Source organism: Giraffa tippelskirchi, chromosome 5 (assembly GCF_054371585.1).
Source record: "Giraffa tippelskirchi isolate mGirTip1 chromosome 5, T2T-mGirTip1v1.2.pri, whole genome shotgun sequence".
Lineage (NCBI taxonomy): Eukaryota > Metazoa > Chordata > Mammalia > Artiodactyla > Giraffidae > Giraffa > Giraffa tippelskirchi.
In genome coordinates this window covers 42115894-42134611 of record NC_137279.1, presented here as the reverse complement: position 1 = coordinate 42134611, position 18718 = coordinate 42115894, and the positions used below count along the sequence as shown (strand labels likewise).

General features: G+C 37.0%; 1 protein-coding gene across 19 annotated transcripts in view; it reads right to left on the bottom strand.

The window, feature by feature from the left end:
- The window catches only part of NME7 (NME/NM23 family member 7), a 230966-nt gene that overhangs the window by 173777 nt on the left and 38471 nt on the right, over positions 1 to 18718 (bottom strand). For all 19 annotated transcript variants that reach the window (XM_081489621.1, XM_081489614.1, XM_081489619.1 and 16 more), the window contains 3 exons: positions 12810 to 12917; positions 11810 to 11976; positions 349 to 459 (listed from right to left, as the gene is read on the bottom strand). In XM_081489621.1, coding sequence (XP_081345747.1) covers positions 349 to 459; positions 11810 to 11976; positions 12810 to 12812 — 281 coding nt within the window. In that variant the 5' untranslated portion in view covers positions 12813 to 12917. The remainder of the gene's footprint in view (positions 1 to 348; positions 460 to 11809; positions 11977 to 12809; positions 12918 to 18718) is intronic.

The window sequence follows — 18718 nt, the reverse complement described above, 5'->3', positions numbered from 1 at the left end:
GTTCGTTGTCAAATATGAATAATCTACTATTCATTTCTTCTATAATTTCTATACAGTGTGTTATATAAAAGATTACAGATATGAAACACTGATGGGGTTATGAAAGAAAATAAAGAATTAATGTCTAATAAATAGTTAATAGTTATTAGTATAACCTGATAATTCCTACTTGCTTAGAGTTCAATCATAATTTACGCATCTGATTACCCGTTGTCTTATATTTTCTCATTCTAATAAGATTACTATTCTTTGTCATTCTGTGGAAGTTTTTAAACAACAACATGAAAGATAATTTTTTTTAAAAAAGGAATCAGACATTATATAACTGAAAATGATCAAAAAATTTACCTTGATAGCGTCATCATTTTGAGTTTGGTTAGAGTAAATCCAGCTTTGTTTATTATTTCAATTATTTCTCCAGCTTTTGATACTGCATCTGGTTTAATCAGGGCTAATGTTCTGTAAGGAAATACATTTAAAAATAAAAATAGTTCAGCAGTTTTTACTTATAATACCTAATCAGAGGTCGTTTCCATTAAAATCCTAGCTCAAAGAGAATTATAAAGAGAGATGTACTAATAGTCTCTTAAAAACTTATACAATGCTATTCTCTCAAATCATCCCACTCTTGCCTTCTCCCACAGAGTCCGAAAGTCTGTTCTTTATATCTGTGTCTTTTTTGCTGTCTCACATATAGGGTCACCGTTACCGTCTTTCTAAATTCCATATATATGCGTTAACATACCATATTGGTGTTTTCCTTTCTGACTTACTTCACTCTGTATAATAGGCTCCAATTCATTCTGTATAATTAGCCTCCAATTAAAATAAATAAATAAATAAATAAAAACATACAATGGAAGTTTACTATTTTTCCCAAGGAAATAAAAATTAGTACCCAATCTATAAAAAGAGTAATAAAAGGTTAGAGGGAAAAAAAGTTAAGACTGTGATTTTAAATATGCCCACATAAGAAAACATAGGTGTTTAAAAACACTTCTATTTTATAAAAGACAACAATTTTCTAAAAAGTTGCATTAAATGTATTATCACCTTGATTTCTGGTCTTTTAAACTTTAACACGTGTACGCCATGCAGTCAGTTCGGCATTGATTTGGAAATAATTATAAATTCTTCTGTTAACACTTTATTCATAGCATGAATCATGTACAAAGAAATAAATGTCTCCTTAACTGACAATGTTTATGACTAGCAAACACTCTGCTAACATTTTTTTCACTATGTTTTTAATTAGGGGATAGTTGCTTTACAATATTGTGTTGGCTTCTGCCATATAACAACATGAATCAGTCATAAGTATACATATGTTCCCTCCCTCTTGAACCTCCCTTCCATCCCCTACCCATCCCACCCCTCTAGCTTGTCACAGAACACCAGGTTGAGCTCCCTCTGTCATACAGCAAATTCACACTAGCTATCTGTTTTACTTACGGTAGTGTATATGTCTCAATGTCACTCTCTCAATTCGCCCCCAGCCCCACCTTGCCCCATTGTGTCCACAAGTCTGTCTCAATGTCTGGGTCTCTACTGCTGCCCTGGCAAATAGGTTCATCAGCACCATTTTTCTAGATTCCATATATTTGTGTTAACATACAATATTTGTCTTTCTCTTTCTGATTTACTTCACTCTGTATAACAGGCTCTAGGTTCATCCACCTCACTAGAATTGACTCAAATCACATTTTCTTTCTAAGAGGATACATCAGAGCTACACATTTTCCCCTCCAAAGCCACAGAATGAATAAATTTTTGGAGTTGGAGAGCACCTTAGTTTCCTGATTTTACTAACAAGGAAATGAAACCCAGAGAGGTTACTCTCCAAAGGTCATACAACAGGTCTGTGGCATTTTCAAGACAAAACACCAGCTCACACGACTCCTGGGTAGTCTGTGCTCCTTCCACACCACAAATGCTGCTGCTAAGTCGTTTCCCACAAATAAAGTTACTATTAATATGTAAAAGAGAGCATAATCACAAATCCTCAAGATTAATACTTGCAAATACAAGGTAAAATCAGATTAGTTGGAGAAATTCAGCTTATATGACACACAAAATAAGATTAAAAAATCACTGCCACTTTCCTTTTATTTTCAATTGTTCTGATATGTTGGTATTAATTCAACGAATCTATAAAAAGAGAATGGTTGGCTTTTGCATAGTGGACTTTTTTTTCCCCAATGAGACAAACTTAGCTAAGAATATAATGATAAAAATATCATTACAGTTAGATATAACTTATGTGTATGTTAGTTGCTTAGTTGTGTCTGACTCTTTGCAACCCCATGGACTGCAGCGTGCTGGCTCCTCTGTCCATGGAATCCTAATACTTATGGCTGGATTTTGAACATTTTAAATAACAAAAGCTGTTCATTTTAGTCTGATAGAGCTTGTCATAAATGGACTATCTTTTATTTTGAAGCAAGTGAGTCACTTATAGCATTTTACAAGGCTTCAAGATACAATTAAAATTGTTACTTCTTAGCTCAATTGTTTAAATATTATAAGACCAAACTAACCCATGATTGTTTATGCTAAGCTTTAGAAACATCTTCAGGAACTACAGCTTTTAAAGAAAATATAAAACATATCGGCAGTGAACAAAAAGCAATGTGGAAAATTTTGCAGTTTAGTTTAAAATGCAGTTTCATTTTCTCTTTAAATGCCTACTGGAGACAAAACATTGATTCGGTCAGTTCAGTTCAAGAGAACGCACTGGTCATAACAAACCCCTCTTCCAACAACACAGGAGACAACTCTACACACGGACATCACCAGATGGTCAATACTGAAATCAGATTGATTATATTCTTTGCAGCCAAAGATGGAGAAGCACTACACAGTCAGCAAAAACAAGACCCGGAGCTGACTGTGGCTCAAATCATGAACTCATTACCAAATTCAGACTTAAATTGAACAAAGTAGGGAAAACCTCTAGATTATTCAGGTATGACCTAAATCAAATCCCTTACGATTATACAGTGGAAGTGACTAACAGATTTAAGGGATTAGATCTAATAGACAGAGTGCCTGAAGAACTATGGACGGAGGTTTCTGACATTGTACCAGAGGCAGTGATCAAGACCATACCCAAGAAAAAGAAACGCAAAAAGGTTGTCTGAGGAGGCCTTACAAATAGCTAAGAAGAGAAGTGAAAGGCAAAGGAAAAAAGGAAAGATATACCCATCTGAATGCAGAGTTCTAAAGAATAGCAAGGAGAGATAAGAAAGCCTTCCTCAATGATCAATGCAAAGAAATAGAGGAAAACAACAGAATGGGAAAGACTAAAGCTCTCTTCAAGAAAATTAGAGATACCAAGGGAACATTTCATGCAAAGATGGGCACAATAAAGGACAGAATGGTATGGACATAACAGAAGCAGAAGATATTAAGAAGAGGTGGCAAGAATACACAGAAGAACTGTACAAAAAAGATCTTCATGACCCAGATAATCATGATGGTGTGATCACTCATCTAGAGCCAGACATCCTGGAATGAGAAGTCAAGTGGGCCTTAGGAAGCATTACTACAAACAAAGCTAGTGGAGGTGATGGGATTCCAGTTAAGCTATTTCAAATCCTACAAGATGATGCTGTGAAAGTGCTGCACTCAATATGCCAACAAATTTGGAAAACTCAGCAGTGGCCACCGGACTGGAAAAGGTCAGTTTTCATTCCAGTCTCAAAAAAAGGCAATACCAAAGAATGTTCGAACTACTGCACAATCATGTCTTCACTGTTTAATTATTCAGTAGATAATAGTTAAACTTATTTTGGAGGGAAAATAAGATAGGTATCAGGAATCATATATATTATTTAAAAGTGAAGATAGCACACAAAAAAAGAGCCACAAAAATATATTAATAGAGCCACTGTTAACTGTTGTTTAGTTGCTCAGTGAGGTCCGCACTTTGCGACCCCACAGACTGTAGCCCACCAGGCTCCTCTGTCCATGGGATTTCCCAGGCAAGAACACTGGAGTGGGTTGCCATTCCCTTCTCAAAGGATCTTCCTGACCCAGGAAAGGAACCTGTGCTTTCTGCCTGCGGCATAACAAACCACCCCAAAATCTATTGGCTTAAAACTATAAATGGTTTCTCAAGATCCTCTAAGTCAGCTGGGGAGTGGTTTCAGCTGGGATGGATCACAAAGCTGGGGCAGAGAGGCTTCTCTTTCCTTGAGGCCTCAAGAGCTGGAGCAGGCAAGGAGATGGATTTTCCCCTAAAGCCTCCACAAAGAAATGCAGCCTTGCCTGCCAACACTTTGATCTTAGCCTGATGAGATCTGCGCTGCACTTCTCACCTACAAAACTAAGATAATAAATTTGTACTGTTTAAGATACTGACTTTCTTATGTCTTCAATAAAAGACTCCAGAGGAAAAAAAAAACTGAACAGGAAAAAACACCACCAACAAAAAAATGACGGGAAGAAAAAAATTAAAAAACAGGAAAGCAGTAAAATAATAGACATATGTACAAAAATACAAATACAACATATGTAAATGTACATATACTAGTCTTCAGTTCAGTTCAGTCACTCAGCCATGTCCGACTCTTTGTGACCACATGGACTGCAGCATGCCAGGCCTCCCTGTCCACATCACCAACTCCCGGATTTCACCCAAACTCATGTCCATTGAGTCAGTGATGCCATCCAACCATCTCATCCTCTGTCGTTCCCTTCTCCTCCTGCCTTCAATCTTTCCCAGCATCAGGGTCTTTTCAAATGAGTCAGCTCTTTGCCTCAGGTGGCCAAAGTACTGGAGTGTCAGCCTCAACACCAGTCCTTTCAATGAACACTCAGGACTGATCTCCTTTAGGATGGACTGGTTGGATCTCCAGCACCACAGTTCAAAAGCATCAATTCTTCAGCACTCAGCTTTCTTTATAGTCCAAATTTCACATCCATACATTACTACTGGAAAAACCACAGCCTTGACTAGATGGACCTTTGTTGGAAAGTAATGTCTCTGCTTTTTAATATGCTGTCTAAGTTGGTCATAACTTTCCTCCCAAGGAGTAAGTGTCTTTTAATTTCATGGCTGCAATCACCATCTGCAGTGATTTTGGAGCCCAAAAAAATAGTCAGCCACTGTTTCCATTGTTTCCTCATCTACTTGCCATGAAGGGATGGGACTGGATGCCATGATCTTAGTTTTCTGAATGTTGAGCTTTAAGCCAACGTTTTCACTCTCCTCTTTCACTTTCATCAAGAGGCTCTTTAGTTCTTCTTCACTTTCTGCCATAGGGTGGTATCATCTGCATATCTGAGGTTATTGATATTTCTTCCAGCAATCTTGATTCCAGCTTGTGCTTCATTCAGCCCAGCGTTTCTCATGATGTACTTTGCATATAAGTTAAACAAACAGGGTGACTATATAGCCTTGACGTACTCCTTTTCCTATTTGGAACTAGTCTGTTGTTCCATTTCCAGTTCTAACTGTCACTTCCTGACCTACATCCAGATTTCTCAAGAGGCAGGTCAGGTGGTCTGGTATTCCCATCTCTTGAAGAATTCTCCACAGTTTATTGTGATCCACACAGTCAAAGGCTTTGGCATAGTCAGTAAAGCAGAAATAGATGTTTTTCTGGAACTCTCTTGTTTTTTCAATGATCCATCGAATGTTGGCAATTTGATCTCTGGTTCCTCTGCTGTTTCTAAAACCAGCTTGAACATCTAGAATTTCATGGTTCACGTATTGCTGAAGCCTGGCTTGGAGAACTTTGAGCATTACTTTACTAGTGTGCGAGATGAGTGTAATTGTGCAGTAGTTTGAACATTCTTTGGCATTGCCGTTCTTTGAGATTGGAATGAAAACTGACCTTTTCCAGTCCTGTGGCCACTGCTGAGTTTTCCAAATTTGCTGGCATATTGAGTGCAGCACTTTCACAGTATCATCTTTCAGGATTTGAAATAGCTCAACTGAAATCCCATCACCTCCACTAGCTTTGTTCGTAGTAATGCTTCCTAAGGCCCACTTGACTTCTCATTCCAGGATGTCTGGCTCTAGATGAGTGATTACACCATCATGATTATCTGGGTCATGAAGATCTTTTTTGTACAGTTCATCTGTGTATTCTTGCCACCTCTTCTTAATATCTTCTGCTTCTGTTATGTCCATACCATTTCTGTCCTTTATTGTACCCATCTTTGCATGAAATGTTCCCTTGGTATCTCTAATTTTCTTGAACAGATCTCTAGTCTTTCCCATTCTGTTGTCTTCCTCTATTTCTTTGCACTGATCACTGAGGAAGGCTTTCTTATCTCTCCTTGCTATTCTTTGGAACTCTGCATTCAAATGGGTATATCTTTCCTCTTCTCCTTTGCTTTCGCTTCTCTTTTCACAGCTATTTGTAAGACCTCCTCAGATAGCCATTTTGCTTTTTTGCATTTCTTTTTCTTGGGGATGATCTTGATCCCTGTCTCCTGTACAGTGTCATGAACCTCCCTCCATAGTTCATCAGGCACTCTGTCTTACATACTAGTCTTACCAGTGAAAACTTAGAGGTTTTCAGGCAGAACGTTTTTTGAGGAGCTACATTCTGTTTATAAGAGATATATCTAAAATATAACTTAACAAGGTTGAGAGTAAAGTGATGATAAAAGGATATCAACAAAAAATATATTATCAATCAAACTTATTCTTGAGAAAGACAGTTAAGGCTCTCCCTCCTCGGCTATGGTCTCCTTCTACCTTCTAATCCAACAATGGAGACTAGGTCCTTCTCACACTGGCATCACTCTGGTTCTCTGCAGCCAGTTAAGGTTCTCTGGTTTTATGGACTCCTGTGATTACACTGTGCCTATGGGGATGATCCAGAATAATTTCCCCATCTCAAGGCCTGTAATCTTAATCAAATCTACAATGTCTCTTTGCCATGTAAGGTTGTTGGGCTGCACCCACAGGCCTGTAAGCCTTGTAGTTAGTTGCCAGGCCTCGAGACAGAAGAAAGAGCCAGAGAAACCAACAGAGATCTCAGTGGTTTAAAGGATGAGGGGCACTTACATGTCTGAAGCAGGGTCCTGGAGCAACACCTCACCGTGTGGGGCAGACAGTGGGCAGGATGTAGTAAAGTTCTGGCTACTCAGGGCAGAGGGAGGCTACTATTTACAGGGGGAATTGACATCAGGTGGGTTCACCAGTTACCAAGGGCTAATTAACCTTTATAATTAAGAGAATTGGATAGCCGTGTGAGTGAAGCAGGCAGGAAGAAAATCTCAACCACTCTCAGAGGTGGCTTATAGACAGCCTAAACCAGTACTTTACTTTGATTTACATCTGGCACCTACATCAGTGTTCCATCAGTTAAAAATTAGGAGGAGAATGAGACTAACTGAACCCAAGAGATGACAAGACTGAAAGATGTCTTCACATCTGAACAGTAAAACTATAAAGCATCAATTCATTGCTTAGTCACTCAGTCATGTCTGACTCTCTGTGGCCCCATGGACTGCAGCCTGCCAGGCTCCTCGGTCCATGGAATTTTCCAGGCAAGAATACTGGAACAGGTTGCTATTTCCTACTCCAGGGAATCTTCCCGACCCAGGGATTGAATCTCTTGGGTCTCCTGCATTGGCAGGCAGATTCTTTACCACTAGCACCACAGGGAAGCCCACCAATTCATTACCATACAAAATGTAAATCAAATACTCTCAAAAAAAAAGAAAGAAAAAATTTTAAAAAGACAAAAATGGAAACAAAACAATTTAAAAAATCAAATACTCTGACTCACTGACAACTAATAACATTTATCCATTTGATTTGAGGAGCTTTATAAAGGGAACTGGAGAAGGCAATGGCACCCCACTCCAGTACTCTTGCCTGGAAAATCCCATGGACTGAGGAGCCTGGTAGGCTGCAGTCCATGGGGTCAAGAAGAGTCGGACATGACTGAGCAACTTCACTTTCACTTTTCACTTTCATGCATGGGAGAAGGAAATGGCAACCCACTCCAGTATTCTTGCCTGGAGAATCCCAGGAACGGGGGAGCCTGGTGGGCTGCCGTCTATGGGGTCGCACAAAGTCAGACACAACTGAAGCGACTTAGCAGCAGCAGCAGCAGCAGCAGCATCAAGGGAACAAGTTAAAAATTAGCTAAGGGAGTAGATCTTTCATTAAGTTCTCTTACGACAAAAGAATAATCAATGTAAAAAGTAAGAGGGAGGGAGGGAAGTTTTGAAGGTGATAAATTTATATCCTTGATTGTGGTAATGGTTTCACAGGTTTATACCTATCTCCAAACTCCAAAGTTGTGATAAATATTTACAGCTTTTTGCTTGTCCTTTATACCTCAATACAGAGATTTTGAAAAAGAAAATAGAAATGTGAATCAAATGTCTGATTTCTACAGTTAAGAGGAATTAGAAAGCTGAGGCTAGTTTGTGAGTTAAATTGAATTATATAGAATAGAATTATCTTGATAAGTGCCTCAAAATTAGCAGCATAGAGATCAGCTTTACTCCTCCCTCTCCTATAGGCTTTACTCCAGAAGGAAAGGAGTTGAGTATGATAAACATAATAGGGATGTAATTAGTTCATAAATTCTCCTTGACACTATATAAAACTGAGAGCTAGGCTAAGTTACAATTATTACATAGAAGATATTTCCATGGGACCATGATAGACATGCATGTATTTCTCCACACACCTACGTCTTTGGTCATTTAAATGAAACAATACATTTTTTAAAAAACTCTTTAATTCTGAAGAAGCTTATTTAAGTCACCCAAATGGCTGCTGGATTTAACCTACTTGCAGTTAGGAAAGAATCAGAAGGCAAAATGGCAAAACAATTTTAGTCAGTAAAAATATAATACTGCACATATTTTAATTAATTATATTTATAAAGCCCAAATATTTAAAATCTGCCTTCATATTCTTCTATTCCTATTTTTAAATCAGTCCATTCAATAATATTTACCAACATATTAATTAGAGGTTTAATAGAAAGAGAATGAGTTTTAAAGTCAAACACGACAAGATTTACTTGTTTCCCTTTTCTTTGTAGCTACGTGACTACAGCCAAGTTACCGAACTATTCTATAAAACAGAAACAACAACATTCACTGTAGAAAAATCAGAGTTTATATATGATATATAATAATTGCTATAGATTTTGCTTTGCTATAGATTTTACTTTGATTGGGTCATACTATTAACCCTGTCTCCCTCATTTACCTATTTTTGCTAGTTTAAATGAAAACGTGAAGTAGTCATGAACTGAGATGCCTACCACAGTGATTGGCATATAGCATGTGCTCAGAAACTTTAAGTTATAAATATTTATTTCTTGTAAATAAAGGAATTGTGGTTGTTTCTTTAACCTCATAGACTTTTATTAGTAGATCTCATAATAGAAAGTGAAATTGAAGTTGCTCAGTCGTGTCTGACTCTTTGCGACCCCATGGACTGTGGCCCACCAGGCTTCTCCGTCCATGGGGTTTTCCAGGCAAGAGTACTGGAGTGTGTTGCCATTTCCTTCTCCAGGGGATCTTCCCAATCCAGGGGTCAAACCCGGGTCTCCTGCATTACAGACAGACGCTTTATCGTCTGAGCCACCAGGGAAGCCCTAATGAGATTCCTACTTATCTAACATTCTATCTTTTTTTTTTTCCTATTTCAGGTTGTCCTGGACATCTTTGGTTTTTCTTTTTTATGAATCATTCACCACCTCACTGATCCATCACCACCTGAGTACTAATACCACACTGAGCATCAAAGCACCTCCAGAATCATAAAGAGTTTTTAAAAAGTCACAGAAAGAATATTACTGTGAGGGGACTCAGATGTTAGGTAATCAGCTATTATTTGGGTGGCAAACCTCAAAAAATAATTTGACAGATTTTTTTCCTGTAGAATTAAACAGATGTTTGACCTTTTTATACAGATAGTTTTAACTTCCACCAGTGATCCCTATTCTTCATTACTGCAACAATCACTCCACAAATAAAAAGAATCCCTCAAGTCAGCATAAGAGCATATAATATAAGCCACAGAAACCAGAACCTGGAAAGATGACCAGAGAATGAAAATTCCATTTCAAATACAGTTCATGCTAGACTCAGAAAGCTGCAAACTCATAAATGGAGAGATTAAAAATTACAATGTCATTTTAGTAATGTTTTCTGGATAGCTCAATTTTTAGCTACAATTCCAAATTGTTCTGTCTCTCTTCTAAATCAAAACTGAGGAAAAGTCAGAATGACAAATGTAGCTTTGACAAACAATGAAGAGAGAAGACCTGAGAGACACCATGCTATAGTTTCTCCATGTCACAGGAAGAGCAACACACAATGGGAGGGAGAGGAGAAGGCAGGGAAGCAGCCAGCCAGAAGCTCTTCCTCCAGACACAACTGTTTTCAAAGATGTATCGTTCATTCAGTAAATTTTGTGGGGCAGCTCCTGTGAATACTTCATTGTTTGAGGCACAATACAGTGGACTTTTGGGAGGCAGTTGTGATCCCAAGATGGATTAAATTTCTTTGTATCACAATGTTTTGTACATTTTTTTTCTTTTTAAAATACATATTCTGTCTTCAATTGATCAGTCAATATTTATCAGATATCTGCGAATAAAACTCAAAAATAGACAATTTATATTAAATGCAATCTTGTGGTGCTGGAAAAGACTCTTGTAGTTCCTTGGACTGCAAGAGATCAAACCAGTCCATCCTAAAGGAAATCAGTCCTAAATATTCATTGGAAGGACTGAAGCTGAAGCTGAAGCTCCAATACTTTGGCCACCTGATGTGAAGAGCCAACTCAGTGAAAAAGACCTGATGCTGGGAAAGATTGAGGGCAGGAGGAGACAGGGGTGACAGAGGATGAGATGGTTGGATGGCATCACTGACTCAATGGACTTGAGTTTGAGCAAACTCCAGGAGATAGTGAAGGACAAGGGAGCCTGGCATGCTGCAGTCCACGGGGTCGCAAAGAGTCGGACACGACTTAGTGACTGAACAACAAGACAAAAACATCTTTGTCAGTTAGATCAATGGTCATCATTTGAAAACGGGGGAATGAAAAAAAGGAAAGAGTAGATAATAAATTTTTAATTGTTATTCAATGATTCGTTTACCTAACACAGATAAGGTGCTTGTAATGTGTGAGGAGATGTGCCAGGTGCCACAGGAGACAAAAGTATGAATTGAGACAGAAAGAAGACAATCGTTTTGCAGGTCTTACTCATTCTCCTGTGATTAATCCTCCCATTCTTGATTTATACAGACACTGGACTTTAATCTTACCTCTACTCTGCAATCTTCAGCAAGTTACCCTAACGTCTCTAAGCCTCAACTTCTCCATCTACGGAGTGGAATTAATAACAATATTATTAGCCTTTGTATTTAGGTTGTTGTGGGGCTTAAACAAATGATGCGTAGAAATCATTTTAACACAATGTCTGATATAAAAACAGCTAACAGATATTAATACTTTCTTCTGAGTTTCCATTGAGCTTATGGCACTCACTACTTTTGCCCCATAAACCAAGACTTAAAGTCTCAGCTCTCAATTAGAAGAATGATGAGGGTATACATAAAAGATTTGCATTTTTCCCTCCAGAAAATAATCACAATCTAAGACCATGGGTATCACTTTATTATCTAAGTGAGGAAAAAATTACAGAATCTGCTCCACAGAATTCTAAAAATGTCCTAACACTGAATTGGATCACTGAAAAATACTTACACTATAAAAAACACAGGATAGAAACAAGAAATTTGAATTTGGTACCAAGACAGACATAATGTTCTAAGAATTTAAAAAAAGATTACATAATAGTTTTCTTACTTTTCTTTCCTACTGCCCAGTTGACGAGCTGTGTATTGATCTCCATAGTCAAGCAGCACCAGTTGTCGAGAAAAGATGTTCACTTTGTTGCCTATAAATAAATCTTCCAGGTGAAGGTCTTCATATTTTGTCCGCTTTAAAAAGGTGCGATGATTCTTTACATCATGCTGGAATCAAAAACAATACAATAAAACAAATCATTGTCAGCAGGGAATGTTATCCTTATTATAAACTAGGAATAAAGTTATTAATTCTGCTTTATTAAACATAAGTTACATATTGTTTCATTATTGCTACAAGTACTAGTAATAATTTCTTTTATAACATGCATCTCCATAACATAAAAATTACAAATTCAATACTTTTAAACCCTGAATAGAAATTTTTGTTTAGTTCCAAATCATGGTAGCAAATTAGTGCCTCCAAGATGCCAAATTTCTCCTTTCTTGCCTACACAAAATCCCAATACGAGATAGGTCAGCCTGCAAAAGGGACTGTCAGGAAAGGGACACAAAGAAATAAGCAGGATCTCTTGGCTCAAGCTTCTACAATTTGACTTTTTGTAATGATAACGGCATTCAACAATGGTGACATTTATAACTGTGATAATCTTTATCTACAACCACTTGACTATTGATTAATGCAAAACATGAATAACCCTACTTCAGTTTTCTCACTGAAAAAATAATTTCTATTAAAAAATAATGGCACAAAGTATCTTCTTGTAATGGAATTATAATACCAAATTTTTTTTAATTTCCCAAATAAAAATAATGTATTTTATTTTTTACTTTCAGTTTTGTTGAGATACGATTAATATATGTTTAAGGAGTATGGCATAATGATATGACTCGCATGCATCATGAAGAGATGACCACAAAAATTCCATGAACATTCATCGTCTCACATAGACACAACTAGAAAAAAAGGCAATCCTATTCCTCCCCCAATCCCACCTTTACTCCGTTTGCCAACTTTTAAGCAAGAAAGGCTCATTTACCATTTCAACAGATCCATCCCCGGGGTAAAATAAAAGCTCATAACGTCGAAATAGTGAAGCATTTGGATCAAACCACTCTGCGATGAAAACGAATCTCTCACTATGATTCTGCAAAGAAAGAAGAATTTTAACAATAACATACAAAATATAAGCCCTCTTGTAAAAATCCTATGAATTGAAAGAATGACCAAATATTTGCAATGAACAAATCTGCTATTATAATACTTATTAATAATTGAATAATTCTGGTTTTTAACAATATGACAGATATCAACACATCCTTAGAAATATTTCCTTCTAATTTCTTATTAAATATCCTTAGATATCTCAGAGTTGACTATGAACTTAATACTTCACAGCCACCCAATCATCCTGGGTAAACTGACACTTTTTTAGAACATGAGCTCCTTATCAGACAACTGTGATAATTCACTACTTCTCCATAAAGTTCTAATTGTTCTAAGTTTAAGATTCCAGCAGTATTAGAATATTGTTGTCATTCAGATTATAGCAAGCATCTTTTCTCTCCTTAGTAATTTCACATGATAGTATCTTTTTATAGAAATAGTGGGAGACTGTGTTAGTCAAGGTCCCCTAAGAAGCAGACAAGATGCCAAGACAGGATTAAACATTCAAGAATCTTATTCCTGTAAGACAAATTCTGTATGGAAATTCCTATCAGAGAAAATAGGGAGGGATCCAGGGAAAGCAGACAGACCACAGTACAGAGCTGACCCTGAGTTGAAGGAGAGAGAGAAGGAAGGTGGGGGGAACCCTCCTGGATTGCTCTACAAACTAAGGAAGGTTCAGCCAGACATCAGGCAGTGCTCGAGCCAGATAGCCCTCAGAGAGTTCCCTGACTTCAGGGATGGATGGGCCCATTTTAGTATCCCTGCTTCTCTCAACCAAGGGCTGGGGGCCCCTGGCAAACAGGTCCTAAACACAAAAGCAGCAGTAGGTTTCAGAGCACAGGAACTAAGGCCCTTTGGTCACTTAAGCTCCCTCTAGATGAAGATCTGTGAGGTGTATCAATGAAACGTAAGTCAAAAATGGCCCTCTTTCCTGGACTGTTAGGCAGGATTTCCCATCACACACTATAACAGCTTAGCCCCTAAAGGTCCATCACAATAAGCAAATGAGGACATAAGGAAGAAAAGAATCTAAGGGTTTTGTTACTAAGTCTGGATTTAGCATCTGATTCTCTGGTTAGTGTATATAGATGGGCTTCTTTTATATTAATAATTCACCTATAAATTGTAATAATAGTATGTCTAGCTATATTTATGATCATATTCATAAGCTATAATAGAGGTACTTTTTAAGACACTATTTTATTCTTCCCACAATCATCCAAAAAGACACATTTAAATAATATGTAGTAGTCAAGAGAAACAAAAAGATAAAATAAGAGATACACTATTGTCTTAAGACAAGTCTTTCATTATTTTTCATATTAATCCTTATAAATACAGCATTTTATTTTTATTTTTTAATATGACTGCTTAAAGTTTAGGTTTCATTGTGTATTCTAGTATTATACTCTCCTTTTAATACAAAATTTAAATAGTAGTAGTTTATCAAAAGCCTTACTATCTATATTAAAATATTCATTTGTTCAAAAGCATTATTGAAATACTGCCTTCATTAAAATAGGTAAAATTATGAAATAAAAGAAATGATGAGACATGTAATTGAAGGTAAGGCAAATGAAAAACCAATGAGACTTGGCAGTTCCATTTATCCAGGCAGCCTTAACCACAAAACCTGCCAATCACACTCTTTAATTCTATGCCAGATGGTAGAATTTTTCATGATTCATTATTCAGAAAACAGCTTTAATACAAAGAAAGTAAACTGAGGTAGTACTGTTGCTGGCTGATAATGCAGCTTATGGCATATCACTGCTGCTTTCTAAGAATAACCAGAAAAGTGGGATATTAAAAAAAAAAAAAAAAAAAGGATCTATCTGATGACGTTGGAGAGTACCTAAGACAGCCAGATTTGATAATCTAAGATTCAGAAAGACAGGAAGCTCACTGAGATGAGCACAGTACTTTTATGCTGCTTTTACCTGAGGACATGTGCTGAGACTCAAGTCAAGCTGGACAAGAGATGGAGAAGCCCAAGAAGCTGACAGAGGAAGGCTGTCTAGAGACAGAGAAGCTAGCAGAGATTTTGACAAGGTCATGGGGATACGTAGACAGATATTGGAATTTGAGCCTACCAAACCAGCCAAAACTGGAGGGGCAAAGGTCCTAGAGAAAATGAAATCATAGAGAAGCGAGCTCAAGCCTGTGTTTGTTCAGTGGAGCTTTCAGTAGCATCACAGAGACAGGGGGAGGAAAACTGAGAATTCAATTCTGTCAAAGACAAGACTGCTGATAAACTGTCCAATCTTTCTGTTGTGTCTCCTGAAGCATCACACTCCAGGAGCATGGATAAACTAAAGATAAACTAATACTAACAAAATTTGAAACAAGTTTTGTATTCATGCAAAGATTAGCCCTTAATCATGCTGAAGTGATATTTCCTCCATTCTAGCTGCCTGAATCTCCAGCAGTGGAAATAAAGGTTTTCCTATGCAATGTCAAGCTTTCAAAGATAAACTACGAGATATACCAAAAAGAAGACCAACAGGGAAAAAAGAGACAATAGAAAGAAATCCATGAACACCCTAGTTATCAGACAAAGTTTTCAAAATAAGTATGGAAAATATATGTCAAGGTTAATAATTTCACCAGAGAACTAGAATCTACTTTTTAATCAATCGGAAACTAAAGAATGAAAAGCAATTGCACACAGCATTCTATAAGAAAATTACCCTTCAAAAGGTGAAGGTGAAATAAATAAAGATATTTTCAGACAAGTAAAAACAGAAAATTTATTGCCACTGGAAGTTCTGAAAGAAAATGGTTCAAGATGATTCAAGAAATAGAAAGACTGAAAAACAATGGAAATATAAGTATGTGGGTAAATCTAAATACATAATGCATATATAAAATTACAATAATGTCTGTGGTATATAAAATAAGTAGAATTTGAATGCAGGTCAATAAGAATATAAAGAACATGAGGGGAAGACAATATTCTTTAAATTATGTGAAGCAAAAAAAAGTATCTCCTACATCATCAGCTCAATCTTTTCTCAAATTCCAGTGAACATCAGTGAAGAGAATATCTTTTAGATAATAGGCACACAAACTGGAGACATTCTGTTCAATTTTTTACCCTCTGTTCTGTTAGAATGACTTTTCTTCATCTCCTAGTGCTCAGACAACAGGAAAACAATTCTCAAAATATTTAATAAATCAGTGCCATTCAAACTTTAAGACACTAATAATAACCATTAATCAAGACAATAACAATTTTTAGAATACCTACTAAGTAGCAGGTTCTTTACATACATTATCTCTTTTCATTCTCACAACAATGTAGGTTGACAGAAATAGGGATACTATTTCATGGACAAGAATCGTAAAGCTCAGATAATTTGAGCACTGGTCCAAGGTACACAACAAAAAATGAGTAAGTCAGCACTTAAACTTTTGTCTGAAGACAAAACCCATATTTTGTTCCATTAAACTACATCACCTACATAAAATGATACAAAAGTCAGGGTTAAAAGAAGTATTCATTCACTGGGCCTAAACTAACTACTCCTCTATGTAAAGTTAAATAATTCTATTTCAAGGTCAATTTTGTAACTTTTAACGATCATGTAGGAGAAAGGGAATAGATTATTATAAAATAGGATGAGGAAATCAAGTTGTTCCCTGTGACATCAAACATACTTAGCAAAATATCTCATTTCAATTACATCCCAATTCTAGAATCTTAAGAAATCAAGTCAGTGAGGTGTGCCCTTATAAAATACAAAAAAAACCTTAAATATAGAACTACACTTTAAAATCCATATAACATTCATATGGAAATGCAAGAGATCCAGCATAGCTAAAAGTTTCAAAAATGAAAAACAAAGTTGGAAGATTCACATTTTCTATTTTCAAAACATACTGCAAAGCTACAGTAATCAAGATAGTATACTACTGCCATAGAATAGACACAGATTAATCTAAGAGGAGAGAGTCCAGAAACAAACTCATACATATCTGATCAACTGATTTTCATCAAGGGCAACCATGACCATTCAAATGGGGAAAGAGTAGTGCAGGGACAACTGGATATCATAGGGCAAAAAAATGACATTGTATCCCTATCTCATTCTATATACAAAAATTAACTCAAAATGGATCACAGACTGAACACGAAAAGCTAAGCTAGAAAAACTGTTGGAAGGAAACATTTGTGACTTTGGGTTAGGCAATGGTTTCTTAGTTAAGACACCAAAAGCACAAGTGACCAAAAAAACAGAAGAACAGCAAAAACACAGATAATTTGGACTCTAAATCATCAAGTGAGCAAAATGACAAGCCACCAAACTGGAGAAAATAGTCACAAATTATACATCTGATCAGGGAGGGTCTAGCATCCAGAATGTACCAAGAATTTTAACAACTCAATAATAAAAGACAACCCAGTTACAAAATGGACAAAGGATCTGAGTAGACATTTTCCCAAAAAAGATATCAGAAGATACACAAAGAGCCAATAAACCTATGAAAAGATGCTCAGTACCACTAGCTATTAGGGAAATGGAAATCAAAACTGCAATGAGACAGTACCTCACACACACCTAAGTGGCCATAATAAAAAAGATATACAATAACAAATGTTGGTGGGGATATAGAGAAAATGAAATACATATTTTGCTGGTAGAAATGTACAATGATGCAATTACTCTGAAAAACAATTTGGCAGTTCCTCAAAATGGCTACCTGCAATGAGGGAGACCTGAGTTTGATCTCTGGGTTGGGAAGATCCCCTGGAAGAGGGCATGGCAACCCACGCCAGTATTCTTGCCTGGAGAATCCCTGTGGACAGAGGAGCCTGGAGGGCTACAGTCTATGGGGTCTCAAAGCGCTGGACACGACAAAGCACAGCACAGCCGCAAAATGTTAAACACAGAGTTATACATGACCCAGCAATTCCACTCCTGGATACAAGCCCAGAAGAAATGAAAATACAGTATATACCCATACAAAACCTCTTGAATTGTTGACACATACAGTTTCACGATAGCACCTATGTACAAAGGAAAAAATGTATCATAATCTCTCAAAAAATTAGCTCATTCCTTCACCTGTAACTGTGATTTGCCTCAACGAGACTGTTAAAAAACTATATATGAATAATGGAACTTCTATTATAGAAGAAGAAAGTAACAAGCAAGTACTGTTTCTTCTATGAAAAAAGGTTTATCGTGACAAGTGAAAATTCTATCCAAATTTGATTTCACCTTAAACTTGGCAGTAGAAAATGGTTATCTCCTAAAGTCAAAAGATGTCTAGAGATGTAACAGTGATGCATCGGGACTTGGCAGGGGGCAATGTCACACGTGAGCATCCCATTCAGGCTGGCCTTTCAACTAGTTGCCTCATTACACACACATACCCACACACACGAGTACACACACACAACCCACACACCGAAACACCTTTCATTTTAAATTTTAAGAATTTTATTTTCGGCTACGTAGAGCCGAATCTGGCAAAGAACTCAATTCCTTTTTTTCACTGATGCCACAGCTGAATACCATTGTGTTCAAACTCTTCATTTTATGGATAAAGAAACTGAGGCAAGCAAATATAAATTACTCCCATAAAGTCACAGACCTAGTTGACGAGTGAGCTAAAACTGGAACCTCCACTTGCTATGACTCAGATATTTCCATAATACTGGGCTTCCGGGGCCTACTCAAGAAGGAGAAACTAACACTTTAGTCACACACAGGGACACCTCCAGTTTTCTGTCAGATTTTCGGATGAGAGTGTCACTGCCTGGGTAATCAC